Source organism: Histoplasma capsulatum (genome assembly GCF_000150115.1).
Source record: "Histoplasma capsulatum G186AR genomic scaffold supercont2.6, whole genome shotgun sequence".
Taxonomy (NCBI): Eukaryota; Fungi; Ascomycota; class Eurotiomycetes; order Onygenales; family Ajellomycetaceae; genus Histoplasma; species Histoplasma capsulatum.
In genome coordinates this window covers 1,277,447-1,299,309 of record NW_025544806.1, presented here as the reverse complement: position 1 = coordinate 1,299,309, position 21,863 = coordinate 1,277,447, and the positions used below count along the sequence as shown (strand labels likewise).

The window sequence follows — 21,863 nt, the reverse complement described above, 5'->3', positions numbered from 1 at the left end:
ATTAAAAATAATATTTGAATATATCAACTCTTCTATACAATTTAATTGATTAATAATCTCTGAAAGAAATAAAAACAGAGATTAAATAAATAGCTTTCTATACAGTATCTGAAGTCATTATATAAATTTAGTTAAAGAAAGAAAAATAATAAATATATATTTTTTTTTCAGCAGAAGATAATCATCAATAAAATACTCAGTTATTATTATACAATAAAATTAAAATCTATTCTAGAGATTATAAAAAAGTTTAAATTGATGTATATATAATTAAGAATGAGTCTGAATAAACTCTCTGTCTTTCTTAGAAGAGTAAGAAGATAATCTGTATATATTAACTATACTATATTATATATTTTTTAATCTTGAGTATTTATTTATTTATATACACAGACTGTCTCAGCAGAATTTATAAAAATAAGTATTCTTTTTTTCTTTCTTTTCTCTTTTATATACAAAATATTCTTACTTTTCTCTTTTATTCATAATAATAATAATAATAAATTGATTATAAAATTCTCTTTTTCTCTGTTTTTTTTTTTAACTTTTTTTCTTTTTCTCTCTTCAATTTCTTTATTATTATTCATCAGTATATACAATTTTTTTTATATCAGAATTTATCATTCTTTTATTGAAATTCATTAAAATTATTTATTTATTATTTACTCTGTTTTTTTCTCACTTTATACACTGTATAAAATATTTATTTTATTATATTAAAAAAGAAAAACACTGACAGAGATTTGTATATATAATCAGAGAAAATTTTTGATTTTTTTTTTTTATAAAAAAGAAAATCAGTTCTTTTCTACTCTTCAATAGTGTCTTCTTTCTCTTTATAAATAATATAAATATTTCTCTATTTCTCTACTGTACAGTATAAAAAACTGATTATAATATAAGAACTTTTATTTTATATAATTCTATTATCATTCAATGAAATCTGACTCAGACTGAATTGATTGATTTATATTATTCAGCTGTTAAATATTAAAATAAATAATAGAAATAATCAGAATATAGTATAATATATATCAGTAATTCTCAGCTGAGTATATTTTATTATAGTTTTCAATTTTATATTCTGCTTACTATCTCTGACTTTGATATATTATATATTTATATATATATCAGAGCTGATTAAATATTATTTTATTATTTATTATATATAAATACTATTCTGATTTAATTCTATAATAGAACTCTTGTTACAGACTGTATACAGTGTTATATATTCTCTGAATTTAAACTATTTTCATTGTATCACTGTATATATAATTACTTTGAAGAAGTATATATCAATTGTAAATAATATAATTATATAGTATAATACTTTCTTCACAGCTCTGTAGATTAGTCTGATATATATAATAATTTCTATAATAGATAGTCATCACAGCTATAAGTATCAGCAGCAGATGATATAAATTATAATATTCAGTTTAATATATAAAATAATTTTATTTTTATTGAATAGAGTATATACAAAGTTTTTATTTTTCTGTTCTATTCTATTCTATTTCTCTTTGATCTTCATTTCTTTATTATTATTATAGATATATATATATTATTATTATAGAGTTAGATCTAGTTGTATAGACTGTATATAATATTCAGATAGTTGATTTATATTTCTATACAGTATCTGAAATTAGTAGCTCTTTAGTAAAAATAAAATTAAGCAGATTATTTAGCTAGTAATTATATAATTTTCTATATACAAAATCATATATATCTGAATTTAATAATATTTCTCTTACTAAATACAAGTATTCTGTATATATAAATATGAAATTGAACACACATCAGCAATAATCAGGTTATATACAGTGACATTGATGACTGAGTGACTGCACCTCTGCATATAATCAGGTTATTGTGAGGGTTGGGTTCAAACACACTATAATCTGACCCATCTATAACTGTATTTGTCCCACCTCTGAACAAACAAACGGCCTACTATGTAAGTTAAGGATAAGTTAGATAGTTAGATAACTAGTTAGTGCTAACTTAGTTAACTCTATCAACTGTAGCCCTGTACAGAGTCCACCGGCCCAACGCTTGACAACGCATGGCCACACACACACCACACAGATGCAACACCGGGTATTCATGTAATAAGTAGCTAGCCAGCCTGTCCTCAGCGTCCTGTCTTTCTCTTGTGCGGCGTTGCTTCATAACAATCATGTTAATAGTAATAGTCGTACGGAATACACCGCAGTAGTAGGAATCACTAAATAAACATCTATCTCGGGAGTTTTTTGAGTTTGATCCTGACAGGGACGAGGCTGGGGGCTGGCTGGCGGTGGCTGGGCGAGTCGGTTGCACCACAGAGCAAGTCCAGTCTGTTCCCGGGTAAGCTTTCTCACCTCACACACTTTCTTTCGCCCTTCGCCTTTTCCCCGAGCTAGAGCGAGGACTTGCTGGTGAGAGTGAGAGTTAGTTACCTTGCTTTGTATGGGGTTTCTTTTTTGCAGTATTTGCTTTTATTGCGCTTTCTCATCGCCCGCAGTGGAGAATAAATCCCCGATCCAGCACTCGTTTTTGTCTACGCTTCTCGTCCGTTCCAGACCGAGCTGGGGATAGAGAGTAATGCGATTCTCGCGGTTGCTGTGCTGCGGTGGACCTGACGACAATGGCGAAAAGGCCAGCCCTTCTCCACCCCCGGCATACCGCAGCATCGACGGCAATCCAGACGCCTCGAAGCAGTCCCTCCCCATCCCCCAGCACACGCGGATAGCCTTTAACATATCGCCGCCCGCCACACTGCCCAGCGATCCTGATGCGATTGCCGGAAAGGCGAACACCCTCGCTTCCCAGGGCAGGGGGGATTTACGCAGCCACGACAGCCATGACGCCCACGAACACGAAAGGAACAGGGGCCTGCATCGTTCGCGGTACCAGGGCCCGGCGCAGAAGATGCCTGGGAATACCTTCCTCATGCCTAACGGCCAGGAAATCACGCTGAATACCAACGATGATCTTGTCCAGGCGACGCTTGCGGCTGCGCAGACGAGCGATCAGGCCCTGGATCAATGGCTCGATATGGGCTATGGCATTGAGATCAGAGACTCGAAGAAGCGGACGGCTGCCATGTGGGCCGTGCTGCAGAATCGGCCCGAGGCAGTACGTCGCTTGGTCGAGAGGGGTGCGCAGGTGAACCTGGCCACCGCCCAATCATCTACGGAATTGCACCATGCGGTGTCGGAGGGGGATCGGAAGAGGGTGGCCACGCTTCTGCAGTACGGGGCGGATGTCAATGCCGCGGACGAGGATGGCAATACCCCCCTACACTGCGCGCTGAACCGCTGGTTGAAGACGGATCAGCGCGAGGATTTCTCCGTCATCAAGTCCCTGGTGGGCAAAGGGGCGAATCTGGAAGCTCACAACCGGTATGGCAACACGCTGTTGCATGAAGCATGCATCTACGCTGATGGGGTGCGCCTGAGATTCATGGCCGGCTCCAGCGGCCCATCACCGACAGCCACCTCCCGCCGTCTCGCGATGGCTACGGCCCTTCTCGATCTGGGCATGCCCGTCGACACCCGTGATAAATGGGGCTCCACGCCCCTGCTGCGCTGCTGCACGATGCAATCGCCAGACCGTGATGTCATTGCCCTCTTGCTTGACAGGGGAGCGGATGTAAACGCCCCGAATAACCATGGCGACACCCCGCTGGACACCGTCTGTTTCCAACCGGATACTGAGCTGCTGAAACAGGTGGCGGCGAGTGTTCTTCATATCGATGCCGATGCCGATACCAATGCCAATGCCAATACCAGTGCCAATGCAAACGATGATGACAACGCCAACGACAACGCCAACGACAATGACAACGACAACGACAACGACAAACTTAATTCCGATAATGATGATGAAACCCACGATGACGACAATGGTCAAGTCATCGATAACCAACCGGACCCCGCAACGGCCGCCCTCTTCAACAAACCCACCGTCCTCTCCACACCCCTGCACTACGCCGCCCAGCACAGCGGCCCCGATCGTCTCCTCTTCCTCCTCACCCACGGCGCAAACCCAAGCACGCCCACCTACGCAACCGGCGCCACACCGCTCCATCTCCTCGCTTCCTCCAAACCCAGCACGACAGACAAGCCCTCCCCGCCCTCTCCCTCCACACCAACAGTAACAACAACCAAGACCCTCGCCCCTGCGACCGACCACATCACGCAAAAAATCCACCTCCTAATCAGCCACGGCGCCGACGTCAACGCGCGCGACCTCACCGGAGCGACGCCGCTGCACTACGCGGCGCGCAACGTCGAGTCGCGCTATCAGGAGCGCATCGTCGCGGCGCTGCTGGCCGCGGGCGCGGAGCCGGACTGCAAGGATGCCAAGGGCCGCACGCCGCTCCGGGAGCTGGAGGGGTATTGGGTGCTCAAGGGCGCGGTGGTGAAGAGGCTTCTAGAGGCTGGGGCACAGAAAGAGCCGGGCATGGAGGGATTAGGTGCGTTTGAGTATATGGATCGAGATCGGCGAGAGGGAGGATATGAGTGAAGCAAGGGTGAGTATAATAATAGAGGGAGTTGGGGGAGCGGCATTTTGTTTTTTATCTCTTTAATTTTTATAATATATCTTTTGATGAATTTTTTTATTTTTTATATTTTATATTTTATTTTATTTCTTTTTAAATTATTTCTTATGTTTTATGTGTTAGTTAGTGGCTTACTCTTTTGTAATATGTTTTTACCAAGTTTCTCTTTGTTAGCGCTCCCTTTCTTTCTCTCTCTCTCTCTCTCCTTTTTTAATTTTTTCTTTTTCTTTTTCTTTCTCTTTTTCGTTTTTCTCCCGGTTTATGTATTTGCTGCGACTTTCAAAGCGATTGTCTATCAGAGGGAATGGGATGGGATGGGATGGGACGGATATGAAAGAATAAACAGAAAAGAAAAGATTATATATTTCGACTGGGACAGGAAAAGGAAATAACTAATGCGGGTATAAAATGGATTATGTGATGTATCTATTTATTAGTTATATAACTTAACTACAATATATACATATATATAACTGTGTCCCCTGCCAGTGATCCCCCAAACCCCTAACCTCCCCTCCAACTGTTTTACTGTTTTAATTACTAGTGTTTATATATTTACCCCCCATAGTTAGCAAAGAAAATTAACAGGAGTTGTTTGTTTGTTTGTTTGGGTTGGTTTTGGTTTTGGTTTTGCGTTGTTGTTCTTGTTCCGAGCTTTCGGCGGGCCGTGTGGGGAATAATAATAATAATAATAATAGTATCGAACTAAATAAATACTTAAGCTTCACCTAGCGCTAGGTAGGGGCTGTATGTATGGCGCCAGGCCCAGACCCAGTCCAGCCCGGGCCGTTGTCGTTGTTCCTGTCGGCGCGTTTGTGTCGCGGGGGCGCTTGTTGAAGACCGGCCGAGGGCTTTTCCTTATGGGAGGACAATGTGGTTTACCCTTCTGTTTGTGTTTTTTTTCCGTTTTATTGTTTTTCTGGAAGGGGGGGAAGAAAAAGGGGGAGAGAAAGGGGGTTGTTATTCCTCTCCACATCTCCATCCTGTTTGTTATTCCAAAGAATTTACACTCGTCTTTTTGCTAATTGTTTTGTCCCTGATAGTCCGTAATCCGAAGCAAGTGAGCTTTTAATCCTTCACGCTCTTGGTCGTTCTCCGGTTGCCCGTCGTGTGTGGCTTTTTCGAGCCATTCCTTTACGCCAAGCCGCAAGCAGCGTACAACGACGGAAACCATTTCTCTCTCTGCTCCCTTGATGACCCGCTGATGCCGGAATGAATGCCTGATACAAAGCTAGTTGCAGTATGGCTGTGCTTGAATCATAGCTCCCATGCATGGTCGTTTCCTCCGGCTCTGGGCCGGGATCAATGGGGATCCGGGGGCCCGGTCTAACCGTTGAATGTCAGAAACCTGACACCTACTACGGAGTAGATGACAACGTGATTAGCAGAGCTACGCCACCAGGGAGCCCGGGCCTGAAGATGCTTTGCATGGCGGTGTGCTATCATGATGTCATAGATATATATCTCTCAGGCCAGCTCTGAGGGAGTCAGGACACGTGTTCTTGTCGGCTGCGTAGAGGTAGCTAGCAACGCCTAACGGCCTCCAGCTGCCAGTCTCCGATAGACAGAGCATTGACATTGGTATAGCTACGCGATGTGGTGATGTTGTATATGGGAAAACAATGGGTTTTCACGCGATTCCTCGCGTTTAAACCAGCCCGCTTGCCACAAACGGAATAGACCGGGTTTTTGTGGCCGTTCCGGCATATTGAAGGTTTGGCGGGAGAACTGAGCAATTTATAGCTTTAACCTTCGTGACAGCGGCTGTTGTGGGCCTGGAACATCCTGGGCCAGGTCCACTTCTACGAGCGGGAAGCTGGTCGAGAGGGCTCCGGTCTCGGGTAATGTGCAGTTCTGGCGGAGTCAACAGCCCGAAAAACGTGGCAACAGGAACGGCGGGTAAGGTTGTTGCAACTCTTCTCGTGCCTAAGACGCAAAGGCTGAGTATCGACTCCCTGGTGAGAAATTTCCAGAATGCCATTTTTGTCACTGAACTTGTTTTCTTGTTTTCGGTTCTGGTTCTGGTTCTGTTCTGTTCTTTTTTTTTTTGTCCCGCCTCGAACTTGTTGCGTTGAGATTTCTCGAATTAGGAGTTCTAGATATCTGAAATTTCGCGCCAAACACCATCAAGATTTGACACGGGCTGCTAAAGTTTGTCCCATTCCGGGGTCCTCTCCTGGCTTTAGGCAGAGCCAATGGATCAGAGCTATTATGGAGCCTTACCTGGATAGACCGCTTGAAAAAGTTCAAAAGGGTTTTCGTATGTCTACGCAGTATGGCCCTACTGGATGCTGTTGAAGCACGGATTTTAGACATTGGTCTACTGGAATGGCCTGTTGTTCGGCGGCTCTGGCAATTTGATATTGATGCGATGATTTTGCTCAGATACAACGACAGCACTATGCGAGGACATCGATACTCTTCATATTTTGTTTGTTTTTTGATTCTCTCCCCCCTCAATCGTCGCCTTCGTTTCAGCCTTGATTTGTTGGCTGTGGAGTCATTTCTCCTCAGATCCCATAAGCATGCTGTATTTTTTTTATAAAAAGATATTGATTCGTCATCTAACCGCTCGTTTGTTCCGTGGCGAACGGCACCTCGATTACGTCTTTCTTCCGCAGTTTTGAAGCAAGATCACCCTCCTTCCCCGTGGAACATAGATTGTTGTGACTTCATACTTATATTGCAACGATTCTCTCCATTTCATCATTCAACCAATTCTCTCTATCCAAGCATCTTCCAAAACCTTTGGCTATGCTTACAAGATATTGAGTTCAGGTAAGCTTTTTACCTTTCCACGGGTGACTCATCTTCCGAACCTTTGAGCCATTGCAACCCTGCAATTGCACAGCCCCATGGTTCCAGTGTCCATCTGTTACCACCAGTGACCCGTGGCCTAAAACGTTGCGTTCTAGTATCGGGGATACCCCTGCAAAGTTCATATAACTTTTCGCGTTTTACAAGTATCGAACCTGGCGGGTATACGTGATCTGCCACGCAAGAAATCAAGAGTCAGGAAATGAAGCATTTCGATTTCCATATGCAATCCACAGAAGATCTTTCAACCCCCCCAAGCCCGAGGGGTAGAAACCCCCATATTTCACTGACAGCCCCCCAGAGGCCGTCAAGTCCAAGTCCTGCTGCACGACCGAACCTCTTGGACTCTCACTCCAGGAGTGCAGGAGCAGCTAATAGCAGCCGATCTCGTCAGTCGAGCCGTGTGAGGTTCATTGGCGACGAAGAGGCGTCAGAACAAGACAACAGCCCGAGTCCTCCAAATGGAATAAATGTTGAATGGAGTCTCCCACGAGCTCCACCAATAGCTTATTCTCATCAGCGCACAGAGTCTGATGATTCGTTCGGCTATTTTGATCTCCAGCGATCATCAGGCAGGTCAACTCCTTTGGGCGGCAACGAATACATATCTAGCAAGGCCAACCTTATCAGCAAGGATGGGAATGCGAGGGAAGAAGAAGAAGAAGGTGATGAAAAGGGATGGGCTCTGCACGGTGCCCACGAAAGAGCACAGAGGCTAGCTTCCGCTATACGTCCACCCTCCGTGCGCTCCAAAGGACAGAGCGGTCTTTTTCAGACACTTTCTCGCCGGGTTCGAAACAGGCCTTTTTCATTGCCACAGCAATCCAAGTCGCCATCTTGGAATGACCTAGATAAAATGGAGAAGCAGTCATACGGTTCCGACAATGATGATGATGGCGATGTCGATGATGGGCATACGAACGCGGAGTTTCAAGCCCATGCCGATCAGCTGAGGCGAGGCTTGGCCGGTTTAAGTTCCTACCCTCTCACCAGAACTACTGCGCACGACGGTGACATCCCGTCTGGCGCCGTCACCCCTCTTGAAGAAAGGGAATATCAGGAGGATTACGTTAAGCGGCCATCACATTACAGGCCCGGGGTTTTGGGAATGTTACTTGGGATGTATGGTAGCCGCATGAGCAACGGACCGCAGACCCATGATACAGAGTTACCCTCACCCGCACCTCTATGGGGAAGCTGGTCACGACCTTCAAAACGGAGATGGTGCAGTTTTAAGTCCGCTAACTTATCAATGCCTTCCTTTGACTCAATCTCGCCGTTCGGAGGACCTCGGCGATCGTCAGTTGTGAAGAAACGAAGGATTCGTGGCAACAGTGGCTTTCTCTTGAAGAATAAATTTAAACGCAAGGAGGATATGCATTTCACGGCACATATTCTAGAAACTCGCCAACGAAAGAAATACCTCGACAGACTCTGCCGTGCTCTGATGAATTCTGGGGCTCCGCTGCATCGACTGGAAGAGTACATGAGAACGACAGCTCGAGCTCTAAAATTGGAAGGAAGCTTTACGTACTTTCCTGGGACCATGTTTATGGCGTTTGAAGATAGTGCGACGGACACCACTGACTTAAAATTTGTCCAATCGCACGAAGCCGTCGATTTGGGCCGCCTCCGTGACATCCAGGAGATTTACAAAGATGTCGTTCACAGCAGAATCGATGTAGAGGAGGCGATTCGGAAGCTGCGGAGTGTCATGAATGCGAAACGCAGGTTTGGAATCTTCTGGCTGATATTCTTGAAAGGGCTAGCCAGCGCCATGGCTGGACCCTTTGCTTTTGGTGCACGGCCAATCGATATGCCCATTTGCTTTATTCTAGGATGTGTACTTGCCGTATTACAGCATGTCCTAATACCCCGTTCATCGAATTATGCCAACATCTTCGAAGTGTCCGCTGCTGTCATCACCTCATTCTTTGCTCGAGCATTCGGAAGCATAAGGACTTCAAACGGAGAACCTCTCTTCTGCTTCTCTGCATTGGCTCAGTCTTCGATATGTCTGATTCTTCCAGGTTATATCGTCTTGTGCGGCGCACTGGCATTGCAATCGCGCAATATTATTGCCGGCTCCGTCCGCCTGGTCTATGCCATTATCTACTCCCTTTTCCTTGGTTTCGGGATCGTGATCGGCACCGCTGTCTACGGTCTTCTCGACAGCAATGCCTCAGTCGCATTTGCCTGTCCACCCAGCCCCATCCAAAACGAGTACCTGCAACGCTTCCCCTTCGTGGTCGCCTTCGCCGTCTGTTCCTCCCTCATCAACCAAGCAAAACCTAAACAGATCCCAGTCATGGTCTTCATTGCTACCGCTGGATATGTTGTCCTCTTCTTCGCCGGACGCCGGTTCACATCCACCCAGATCTCCAGCGCCCTTGGCGCCTTGGCAATTGGCATGATTGGCAATTTGTATAGTCGGCTGGGCCAGGGGCTGGCCGCTGCCGCCATCCTACCGGCTATTTTCATACAGCTGCCTTCGGGCTTGGCGTCCAGTGGTAGCCTGGTATCAAGTCTAATCATTGCAACGCAGATCAGGAAGCATGGGTCCTCGTCGCGGCCGTTGGGCGAGCTAGCAGCTGACTTGTTGGCGAATTCGACTGGGGAATCTGTGGAAGACGTGAAATATGTGATGGAGGAGTTGGTTATGAGCAGGTTTTTGGGAAATGTGGCGTTTGATATTGGGTATGGGATGTTGGAGGTGGCTATTGGGATTTCCGGGGGATTGTTCATGGCTGCTTTGGTGGTCTATCCGTTCGGTAAAAAGAGGAGCGGGTTGTTTAGTTTTTGATATTTTTTTCTCTCTCTCGTTTTCTTATCTCTCTATATAGATTTAACTCGGATTTAGATAGATGGGAGTTGTGGGTTTTCTACTAATCTCGACAGCCAACCCTGGAATTTTGAGACAGTTGGTGGAAAAAGTTCAAAATTGGCTTATTTTTTCTTGATATTATTCAATATTCATTGAAGCCCCGGCAGGGGTTTTGTTTCCTACCTTAGAGAAATTTCCAACGCAGTCAGCCCTTCGCGGCCCATCATCAGCATCGCAACATGGACGATATATTTCTTTGCTGAGACGAATGAAAGACGTGTATTCCAAAAGGCGGGCTGAAGAGTTAAGGAAGGGATTGATTCATCGTCGCCCAGATGGGGAAATGGTTAGTGATGTTCGCTGAACTGCACGCGTATGTTGGTACTTTGGTGATCATATTATCGTTTTAAGAGTATAAAAGTAATGTGGCAAGTTGGGATAATCTAGGGCAAAATTATGTATATATATATGTGTATATATACGTATTTTTTCTTTTTTCCCTTTTGGCTCTTTTGGGATCTTGTCAAATGCACTACTAGTAGGTACAGGAGACTGTTTCTTCGAGGAGAACAAAGTCATTTTAAGCTTATTTAGGGTTTTCTTGGCACTTGGCTTCTTGCACTATTTTTAGAATACGTATTCAGTCGGGCATTGGCAATTTATTAGTTGTACCAGCCGCCAATCCCGAAGGTAGTGGGGATAACCTATCTCAATGCATGTAATATATAACACATGAGGTGTGTGTGTGTGTGGAAGGGGGGTTGTTTGTACATGAGATGCTCTCACCAAAGGTGTCCCTTTTTGTACTCAATCACAAGGGACATTATATATATCAATGAGCACTTTCGGGTGTTTCATTGATCAAGAATTTTTGCGCATAGGCATGAGTAATTAATTGATCATCTCTTGGCATTTGTGTTTTGAGATAAACGCGTCGTGAACGGACTTATACCGGATGGTCAGGTTTAGGTCGATTGAGAGGTTCTCTGTATGGCTTCCGCGACCATAGTAAATGGTTTATAAGATGAGTTGATCAAAACTAGCTATCCGTGATCTCGTATTGTGTTTATAGGTCGTATCATGGGTCAGAAACTCGTTGAAAACGAAATTGACCTAGTATCATCGCCAAAGTGTGACCAAAATTTTTTTTTTTCTTCTTTTAATTCTGTAGAGAGCCCTAAATGTGATTATCAAAGGATTGGCCGAAGAAATGGGAGGGCACATGTGTCCACGTGAAGCACCGTTGGTGTATGAAATGGTAACTAAAAGAGGCAATTAAAAGCGTGGGAATTTAAAAGAGGACCCGTGGCCTAGCTAATCCAATTTCGGTGAATTTCCGATAGATTACGAAGCGATGTTATAATGCTGGGTCGCATCTACGCTGTAAGTTGGGTAATTTTCCGAGTGGGTTGTAATGATATGATAAATTTGACGAGCTGTTGATGGGGTGCGGGTGCTGCACTTCAAATTTTTATGACTGCTTACTGCTGAATAGGTAGAATAGATACTTGCGGGTGAAGAACAGTCTAGAAAATATCAAAATAAAAACAAAACCTCAGAAAAAAAGGAGGATACAATTCCATGCTAGCTTTCGCAGGAGAGTGGGATCTCGCTCAGCAAGCGGGGAGAGATGATTTAATAATATTATTATTACTTGATATTAAGATTCCGACGCACCCTATTTTAGCTTCCCCTTCTATTCACCAATGATGGCTTCAAGGATTGTTTTTACGTCTTATTTTACTTTCTCTAAAAGTGAAAGATGACGAATAGTGAGCTCATCGATAAATGCTTATTGATTCAAAAGTGTAATTAGCTTCAAGTGATGCGTGGACAACACATGTATACGCTGCATACAAAAATGTTCAGGATTAAAGATTATTTCCCCATTCCAAATGTCTGAGAGCTCCGGATAGGATACAATCCCTGGTATGGGGCCATTTGGCCCTTGATATTCATGGATGCTGACATGTAACCTTGGGTGGGGTGCTAGCCTTTGCAGTATCAAACAGCAGGCTTGAAAGAGTGAGATCGTTGGCCAAATCATTGAGCAAACAATCTTGTCAACAGTGCGACGGACTCCACACCCCACTCGAAGCTGAATCCTATTTCCCAGGACTTGAAGTGCGGAACGAACCGGATGCGCAGCCTCAGTGTCATTGGGATATGTGTGGCTTGTTTCAGGGAAGAGGCTAGAGGCTGGGATGCATGGTGGGGTGGCTACCCTACCACGTACCTGTATCTGATTTGAGCGCGGGAGAGATTGATCGTGCACGAGATTGAGGGGAATACGCACAGAGTTTTGATTGAGTCCTGGATTCTTTGCTTTTTGGGTTTCTCGGCTGCATCCGGGGCGGGGTTTGTTAGCAACATTGAATGCGGGCCTCCCCCCGATGCATTAGTTAAAATCCAAACGCATTTGACATGTACTCTCATTATGAACAGTGTCGGAAATTGGGATTTACCCCACCATCGACTGGCTGTCAAAATGAGGAGTTCAGTAGGAGTGGAGCTAGTTCGAAAATTCTGGCCAAGGAAGAAACCCGCAATTCTTAAGGACATTCCAGGCTAAGAAGCCATCTATATCGTCATAGTTTCTGGAGGTCGTCTGAGTATTTCTCTGTATGTGCCCACTCCAATTGGTGAACGGAGGTACCGCTGGAAGCCAATCTCGCTCGGCATCAGGAGAGAATCGGCCAGGATTCCTCAGGGATTCCTCGTATCCGCGGATTAACTCTGTCGACATCACACTAGCCACACCCAAGGTTTGGGCTTGCTGGGAAGCGCTTCGAGACAGGGCTTGAGCCTCCCCAACACGCGCATCCGCTCCAATGGCACTCCCAGGTCTTTTGCTGCTGCTGGGGGGCCACGAAGGATAGGCGATTCCGTGGCATGAATCCATAATTATCAACATTTTTCCTCTCTGTTTCGTATATATTCCTTGTTGCAACTGCTTGCGGGTATCGTGTTTTTGACGTGTTGGGTCGTGTTGGGTCGTGTTGTTTGGTCTCCCCAGTGATCGCTGCCCATGATACCAGCTGCTGGCGTCTGACCGCTCCTCCGCCAGAGCTGGTCAACAACCACCAATACTCGGCCACAGGCCCAGATCCAGCTCCCGTCTCATCCTGTTTGATTCCTCTGCGTGTCAACCTTTTCGCTCGTTAATTTACCCCATCATACGTATAGAGAAGCCGTTCGGTAACTTCGACATATCTTTTCTTCATCTCACCCAACTTTGCTTCTCGTCATTACACCGCAGCCTCATATCTTCTGCTCTCGTCTCTTCAGAATCGCTGCATATCTATCTCCTTGGCAATTGTGCTGTTTTCGCAGCCTTGCTCCGGTCTCTACTCTTGTTTCTTAACCGGCCCTCTCGCTTTGACCGTTGACCCTGTGCATCCATTTCCCGCCCAGGCACGCCGTCTCCTCTTAGCGGATCCCGTCCGTCCCCCATAACCTTTTACACATTACAATGGTCCGAATATCTCTTGCCCGTCGCCATCTGAGCTCCAAAAGCGGCGTTACTCCTCCCTCTGCCGATCTCAGTCCTGGCCTCGCTCCCTCAAGGCCCGATACCAAACCGTTGATTCTCAAGGCAACAGTTATATCCGTATGCACGCCATTCTGTTTCCCCGTGTATCTGCGGGACCGTGGGGCCAATAATAATGTGTGCGATGGAGCAGAAGCTAATTGTGTTGTCAATTTACAGGGAAGGAACCTAGCACCTAAGGATAGGAATGGGTTGAGTGACCCTGTGAGTCTTCTCTGCTCGTCCGTTACTTCCATCCTTTCCAATCTCGACTGACTTTTCTTCGGCTTTTGCCTCTCCCAATTTACACAGTACTTAGTCGTAAGCTTGGGCGAAGCCCGACAGTCAACCCCTACGATAAGCAAAACATTGAATCCAGAATGGAACGTCTCCTTCGACTTACCAATCCTCGGTGTGCCGCTCCTCGAGTGCACATGTTGGGATAAAGATAGATTTGGCAAAGACTACATGGGGGAATTTTATATACCCCTGGAGGATATCTTTTCTGCTGGAACTATCCAACCACAGGTGCGTTTCCATGTTTAGAAAGAGGTGGCGTGATATTCTATTGAGTTGCATGGGGCTGATGTCTGGGGGTAGCCACAATGGTACACGTTGCATTCTGGGCGGAAAGCGGGCAAGAAGAGGAGTGATGTATCTGGTGAAATCCAGATGCAATTTGCTCTCTTTGACTCTTCGGATCCATCTGCTAAGCCAGCGGAGATCTTTCAGAAATTCAAAGCCATCGTATCTAGCGATGATGAGGATGAGATTGGCCCTGCTGTTTCCCCTGATACGGACGATCTCGAGAAGGAAGATGAGACATCTGATGGAACTGATGACCCCACGAAGACAGACGTCGTTGAGAAGCGCCGTCGCAAGCTTCGGATCGCTCGTCTGAAGCGCAAATCTATGGCTGCCAGAGCATATCAGTTTTCTGGCTCCAAAGATGGTGTCTCTGGGATTGTGTTTATGGAAATAGTGAAAATATTGGATTTGCCTCCAGAGAGAAATAGTAAGGAGTTTTATTCCCCCAGTCTATGTTTATGCAGGAACGGTCTTCGAATTGACATCGCGTTTTAGTGACACGCACGTCTTTCGACATGGATCCCTTCGTAGTTACGTCGTTGGGCAAGAAAACGCTCAGAACCCGTGTTATACGCCATAATCTAAACCCTGTTTTCGACGAGAAGATGGTCTTCCAAGTTATGAAACATGAGCAGTCGTATTGCATTTACTTTACAGTTATTGACAGAGACAAACTGTCTGGGAACGATTTCGTCGCATCGGCCAGTTTCCCCTTACAAACACTTGCATTGGCGGCACCAATTGCAGACCCAGAGACGGGGCTATACAAGTTGCCCGGGCCCCCATCGGATCCTTCCCCTACACCTCCTCTTTCTAAATCACGATTCCGTCTCAATTTATCTCGTTCTTCGTCGACTACAAGTCTGACAAAGCCCACAAAACCATCACTAAGGTCTAAAAGCTCAACAACTTCGTTGTCAAGCCAGTCTGGCCAGGACCAACAAGGCACCTCCCCTCCCAACATCGCGTGCGAGACTTCGTCCCAGCTAAACTTGCCGGCATCGGGGAATATGGTAGAAGAGCCCGAAGTGCCAGCCGATGAATATGGTCTCAAGACCTACATTATCCCGCTTGCTATGAAATACAAGGAGCGCTGGGAGGACAAGCATTTCCCAGAGCTTCATGTGAAAGCGAAATACATGCCGTATCCGGCATTGCGCCAACAGTTTTGGAGAGCAATGCTTAAGCAATACGACGCTGATGATAGCGGGCGCATTAGCAAAGTTGAACTGACGACAATGCTTGACACTCTGGGTTCGACGCTTAAAGAGTCTACTATCGACGGATTTTTCAAGCGACTCGCAGAGGAAAATGAACCCAGTGAAAGTGCCGACCTCACATTTGATCAAGCTGTTATTTGCTTGGAAGATACGCTACAGTCTCTGCAGAAAAAGTCATTGAGGGACATTCCTCGTCATGCACCCAAAGAGACCCCGGAAAGTGAGAATCAATCCAGTAGTGAGGACAACATGCCTGAAATTAGCCTTACGCGGTCTCCGAATACTGGGCTTGAGCGACCAGCTGTACCAACTATATCCCGTGATGTACCAAGCTCTTCTGGGGATAGCGATGATAACCTCCATCCTGATGATCTTGGAGAGGATGGAGGAGAGGAACATGTAGTCGAAATTCGAGAATGTCCAATTTGCCATCAGCCAAGACTGGGAAAACGATCAGACGCCGATATAATAACCCACATTGCTACTTGCATGAGCCAGGATTGGAGACAGGTTGATAATCTGGTTATGGGCGGTTTTGTAACTTCTAGTCAGGCCCAGCGGAAATGGTATTCGAAAGTTATTACGAAGATATCCTATGGCGGGTATAAACTAGGTGCAAACTCTGCCAACATCCTGGTCCAGGATAGGATTACGGGGCAGATCAACGAGGAACGGATGAGTGTTTATGTTAGACTTGGGATTCGACTTCTGTACAAAGGGTTAAAGAGTAGGGAAATGGAGAAAAAACGAAGTATGTTCACATATAAATTGTTCTTTGTAATATGATGACAGGATTATGCTCACCAAATCATAGTTCGGAAAATGCTCAAGTCATTGAGTATCAAGCAAGGAAAGAAGTATGATGACCCTGCCTCCGCAGCTCAGATCGTACCTTTCATAAACTTTCACCGGCTCGATATGTCCGAAGTTCTCCTTCCTCTGAGCGAATTCAAATCGTTCAATGAGTTCTTCTACCGCGCCCTCAAACCAGGTGCACGCCCTTGCTCTGCGCCAAACAATCCTAAAATCGCTGTATCACCAGCTGATTGTCGGACTGTTGTTTTCGACCGCATCGACGAAGCTACCAAGATTTGGGTTAAGGGAAGGGAGTTCTCCGTAGAACGACTCCTGGGCAAAGCTTACCCGGAGGACGCGAAGCGGTACAAGAACGGTGCCCTTGGGATTTTCAGATTGGCGCCACAGGACTACCACCGCTTCCACATCCCCGTCGATGGCGTGATGGGGATGCCCAAAACTATCGAAGGTGAATACTACACCGTGAACCCAATGGCGATCCGTTCCGCACTGGACGTGTACGGAGAAAACGTAAGGATCGTCGTTCCCATCGATTCAGTTGAGCATGGTCGTGTGATGGTTATTTGTGTCGGAGCGATGATGGTTGGAAGCACCGTTATTACGCGGGAGGAAGGCGAGAAGGTGGCGCGCGGGGAAGAGCTGGGCTATTTCAAATTCGGCGGTAGCACGTTGTTGCTGTTGTTTGAGCCAGGGAAGCTGTGTTTTGACCCAGACCTTGTGGGAAATTCTTTGGGAGCACTCGAGACTTTGGTAAGTTTTCATAATACCCAGTGAAGCGAGTTCAAAATCTAGATAAAACAAGAACAACAAAAAGAAAAGAAAAGGAACAAAAATAAAAATAGAGAAAAAAAAAACAAAAGGAGAGAAGGCTGGATGCATGAATTTTCGCATTCTTGATCAAAATATATATATTTTATTGTCTAACTGTAATCGCTCATTTAGGTCCGCGTTGGCATGTCCATTGGCCACCACCCTGATACACGACAGCACACTCCTGATATGCGGAAGAATGAAGAGAATGTCACGGAGAAGGACCGGGCGGAGGCAATGCGCAGAATTGAAGGGAGCTTGAATGCTCCATCTGACGAATAAGAAATGAGGCAACCGTCAAGATCAGGAAAAGTTCTGGATGTTAGATTCATTGATTGATCTGTTTAAATATGGGGGGCCGCCTCAGCTTGGATATTAGAGCTAGTTAATTAAGGAAGGAGGCACAAAAGGGGAAACATTAAAAGCCACAACTCCATAGATGATTTCAACAACATTACTAGGAAAAGTCCCTCGATGTGTGATGATGACGACCAGTGATGACACACCAGCGATGCCCCGTTTAACTTGTTGATATTCTTTCATGTATACTCTTTCAATTCCTTTCCTTCTTTCCTTTCTTCCTTGAATTTTTCTTGTTAATTCCAAGTTTCGGTGAAATGTTGAAGTAGTGCAATCTATTTTCAAAGCATACTATATATCACGTGATTAATCTCAAAAAAAAAAAAACACTAGTCTAAAATAGAACTAGTTGCCAACTCTGATGTGCTGATCCTCGACGACGCGCCAAGACCAAAACATTTGGATTCCGGCGTGGACGATGAAACCACATGGATAAGGGCAGCGAACAGACACACACACAAAGACCATCATATTGAACAAAGGCAAGGGACCCGGATCTACGATATATTAGGGACTCGCCAATTCTTTTTCTTTCGTGACGACCGATTGATTGTGTGCGTGTGTGTAGCACGATCCAACACCGCTTTGCTGCCAGGCGAGAAAGGGAGGATACTGAAGGACGGTCCGGAGTACACGGACGACGAGGACGAAACCGTGCCTTCTGCTACGATTTCCTTGCCGGCGGGGAGATAGGAGGCGTATTCTCATTGTTCGAGCCGCTGGGGAAATGCTGCGAGACGAGCTGGGTGTGGCCAAGAGCAGATTCGGATTAGCCATTTCGCATTGAATTGCGATTGGAGCTTTTGTACGCAGACACCACGGAAAGGAACTGAGACCAGGGACGAAGAATTGCGATCGGCTTGTCGACTGCGACTTATCACGGCTTATTGGGCGCGTCGTCTTTGCCCTCCGCGGTAGTTGGTTGTTGTTGCGGGGAATTGCTCGAATTCGAAGCGGTAGGGACAGCCTGAAAGGTGATACCAGCGCAGAAATCCGGCGCATCGCATTTCCATCCAACGGAATCCACTTTCTGTTGCCAGCGGCCCAAAAGAAGTTGCATATTTCTGTGTGATTCATTTGCCGTGACATTGGGACGGCGTCACTCAAACTCGCGGCAAGCATTACAACAACTGAACAAATTACTTGCGTTGCTTAACCGGACATGACAGCCACCATCGCAGCACCAGCAGCCACGATTAGTACACGAAGCACGCATCATATCATTGATTTTGGCGATAGTAGGCCAAACAGATACAAGCAGGGGACGACACATAGTCGCGTTCCGCTGACGACCATCAATCCGGCGATGTCGCAGGCGCGGGGGCGACTGGCAAATGGGAACGGAACAAAGAAGAGTATGAAGGGAGGAGATGGGTATGCTGAAGGTGGTGCGAATGGATGGGGAGGGAAGCGGAAGGCTGGTGAGTGGTTCTTCATTCTTTCATGGTTGGTTGATAGGCTTGATTACTTTGCGTTGGCTGGTGTAGTTTGAGCAGTGCTAATCCTCACTTTCCCTTTCTCTATCATACAGTTGAGTACGACGAGGATGTTGAAGGCTTTCAGTTCACTCGCGCAACTGTCCCAAAGAAATCAAAGTCTGTTACAATCGAGGAGAATTCGGTTCCACCACTGCCAAGGGATGAGGATACTCAACAGCAACCTGTTCAGAAGCAGAAGGGGAGAGGGAGACCTCCCAAATCCACGGAGGCACCGCGCAATGTAACATTTGAGACTCCCAATGGAAAACTCCCCACTCGACCACTTCGACGAACGTCAAAACGTCTGGCTGAAGAGGAACCAACTGCAACAGTGACAGAGAAATCATTAAAGCCCAGGCGGAAATCGAGTGATATCGCACCCGCACCAATCATGGTTCAGCGGAAGCGGGGTTCAAGTAAGGCCAAAGGCTCACAAACGGAGCCTCTAGGGGAGGAGACGGAAGGCCAGGTTACTACGCCATTAGCAGATGTGAATACACAGAAAATTGCACTCCCCTTTGCGGACACGCCCGTTATTCAGAAGAACAAGGAGATGCGGATGGAGAAGAGCCAGAAGGGCCAGAGGCGGAGTAGTCTTGGGAGGAGGGGGAGGAGAGCGAGCTGGCTGATTGAATCCGGGGTGTCTAATGGTGTGTTTTATGATTCATATATGATTTTATTTTATTCCGCTACGGTGTTTATTCCCGACCTAGAAAAGATGCTAATGCTTCTATGTTGTCTCAATAGCGCTACCACATGACCAGGTTGACACGGCGCATTTTTACAAACATATCGAATGTGAGGGCTTGTCGGAGCCCAAGAGAATGAGACAGCTCCTTACGTGGTGCGCGACCAGAGCATTAGGGGAGAAGCCATCTGGATCTAGGTCGGGGGACGAAAGTGCTAGATTAGCTGGTATGTTTTTTGAGCCCCAAGACAGGCTTCTGAGATGCAGCATTTGAGTGGATGCTAACGACGGTCTTGTTCCCCCATGTAGCTCGGGTAATACAGGAGGAGCTACTTGAGGATTTCGCGAATCGGCCTGAGCTTTCGGACTGGTTTGGTCGGCAAGAAACCACACCGCCGGCCGTAGTAGTAAAGAAACCAAATCCAAGGAATATACAAAACGCGGAGAAAATTAAAGAATTGGAGGAGCAGATACATAAGTATGCAGTTCAATGCAGTTCACCTTTGACTTGCATATACATGAAGAAAACAAATACTAACTCTACATGGTAGACTACAACTAGAGCGACAATCACTTACATCTCTCTTACGGCCACCGTCAATTCCAAAAATAAAACCTCCGTCTTCAACATCCGCACAAAAATCCGAAAATCAACAACCATCCACATGCACACCACAAACAGAAGTAATAAACCCGGCCCTCCTCGACTCTTCTCGACTAGCGATCCTGACGGCTCTGAATCCCTTACACTCTACCCGCGCACCTTCCGATGAATAAGCACCAACCGCGCAAACAGACTCATCCTGTACTTCAATATCCAACATAACATCCCGCCTTTCCCACCTAACGACATCCTTAATCCCAACCCTTGACTCCTTCGCCTCGGGAATCCACGACATCGAGCTATTCCGCCGCGCAGCGGATGACGTGGCAGGGCAGGTTCTTGCGATTTGTGCGCGTCTATTGGAAGAGCGCGATCAGTTACGGCAGAAACGAATTGGTGGGGAGGAGCTAGGTAGCAGTGCCAACGGCCGCACGATGAGAACGAGAAGGAGAAAGGGTAAACAGAAAGTTGGTGAAGCAGCGGAGGACGATGAAGGAGCAGGCGACGGGGGAGATGCAGATGGGGATGAGAAGGATGATTTGAGAATAGAGAAGGAGGATTTGGCCATTGTGTTGGCGGCCTTGAGTAGGCTAGAGAGCAGAGGTTGAGCGTTGCTTTTCTTTTCTTTCTTTTCTTTTATTTAATTTTACTGAAGAAGTTGATGATAGCGCGCACCTGGAACCTGTAAATATTATTAGCCAGGCTTATCCGCCTATTGTGTTCGAAGATTGATTTTACATCAATGTAATTGATGAAATGATTCTTGGTTCTTCTTATTGTTATTATTATTACCCTTTTGAAACAAAGGACAGTATTAAATCATAGCTCCTTGACACATAAAACGTGTAATGTACAGTGCAAAAGGTTACATTGAAAGGAAGAACAAGAGGAAAAGAGAGGAGCAGAGGGGCAATTATTCATATATTTTCTGCGCTTTTATCTCAACTGTGTGCCTGGCGAGGCGAAGTGCTAGTTGTTGAATTTCCTAAGCCGACAAAAATTCGAGGAGCGCTTGAAACGTATGTTGTTCTGGGTTCCAGCCACTCCTCGACTTGATGCAAATGAAATGAGATGGCTGAGGCCGTACATTAAAGTCCGCCGGCAGTTGTCTTCTATGGCGACGGAGCGGTTTTTTTCTTTCTTTTCCTTTTTTTTTCTCTCTCGTTCTTGAAGTTGTGTAGATGGCCCCTCTTGGATGCTTTCGGTTCCAAATTTGCTAGGGGATACTGAGTGGAGTAAAAGAGTGTAGGCTGGAAGTGAAAGTTGCCTCGTTTCAAGCTGGGAAGTGCTATCTCTAAATTGCGCGGTGTTAGTACGAATATGAGGATTGCCAGATGGATCATGGGGAGTTCGAGCTTGATTTCCGCCAGGTTCGTAAATCAATCCACTGTTCTATAAACTAGAATAATCAATGACAGTAACTAACTGATAGTTAAATAGAATATTAAGTTTTCATACTTGTATGACCTTATATGGATTTTCAAAGTTCATCAGCGGGCACCGTAGAATGGCCTCCAAAAAGTTGAATGCAGATATGGCTGAAAAGCGGCTAAATATTAACATTTACTATCTCT

General features: G+C 45.8%; 6 protein-coding genes across 6 annotated transcripts; 4 read left to right on the top strand and 2 right to left on the bottom strand.

Moving 5' to 3' along the window:
* Positions 1-2,480: 2,480 nt before the first annotated feature.
* HCBG_05150 (ankyrin repeat protein) lies at positions 2,481-4,719 on the top strand (the record flags this gene model as incomplete). Its single annotated transcript, XM_045432199.1, has 1 exon — positions 2,481-4,719. One exon carries the CDS (start codon positions 2,593-2,595, stop codon positions 4,516-4,518), a length of 1,926 nt encoding a protein of 641 aa, XP_045287411.1.
* Positions 4,720-6,203: 1,484 nt separating this feature from the next.
* HCBG_05149 (uncharacterized protein) lies at positions 6,204-6,536 on the bottom strand (the record flags this gene model as incomplete). Its single annotated transcript, XM_045432198.1, has 1 exon — positions 6,204-6,536. One exon carries the CDS (start codon positions 6,534-6,536, stop codon positions 6,204-6,206), a length of 333 nt encoding a protein of 110 aa, XP_045287410.1.
* Positions 6,537-6,857: 321 nt separating this feature from the next.
* On the top strand, positions 6,858-10,175 carry HCBG_05148 (DUF1212 domain-containing protein; the record flags this gene model as incomplete). Its single annotated transcript, XM_045432197.1, has 2 exons — positions 6,858-7,356; positions 7,471-10,175. The coding sequence occupies one exon, from the start codon at positions 7,575-7,577 to the stop codon at positions 10,173-10,175; it is 2,601 nt and encodes an 866-aa protein (XP_045287409.1).
* A 2,533-nt stretch (positions 10,176-12,708) lies between these two features.
* On the bottom strand, positions 12,709-13,098 carry HCBG_05147 (uncharacterized protein; the record flags this gene model as incomplete). The annotated part of the gene is made up of 1 exon (XM_045432196.1): positions 12,709-13,098. One exon carries the CDS (start codon positions 13,096-13,098, stop codon positions 12,709-12,711), a length of 390 nt encoding a protein of 129 aa, XP_045287408.1.
* A 570-nt stretch (positions 13,099-13,668) lies between these two features.
* Positions 13,669-17,732, top strand: HCBG_05146 (phosphatidylserine decarboxylase proenzyme; the record flags this gene model as incomplete). Its single annotated transcript, XM_045432195.1, has 7 exons — positions 13,669-13,806; positions 13,906-13,950; positions 14,038-14,253; positions 14,326-14,740; positions 14,809-16,284; positions 16,348-17,099; positions 17,292-17,732. 7 exons carry the CDS (start codon positions 13,669-13,671, stop codon positions 17,439-17,441), a joined length of 3,192 nt encoding a protein of 1,063 aa, XP_045287407.1.
* Positions 17,733-18,681: 949 nt separating this feature from the next.
* HCBG_05145 (Mis12-Mtw1 domain-containing protein) lies at positions 18,682-21,021 on the top strand (the record flags this gene model as incomplete). Its single annotated transcript, XM_045432194.1, has 7 exons — positions 18,682-18,940; positions 19,051-19,647; positions 19,745-19,912; positions 19,995-20,163; positions 20,248-20,369; positions 20,464-20,874; positions 20,945-21,021. 7 exons carry the CDS (start codon positions 18,682-18,684, stop codon positions 21,019-21,021), a joined length of 1,803 nt encoding a protein of 600 aa, XP_045287406.1.
* Positions 21,022-21,863: the final 842 nt, after the last annotated feature.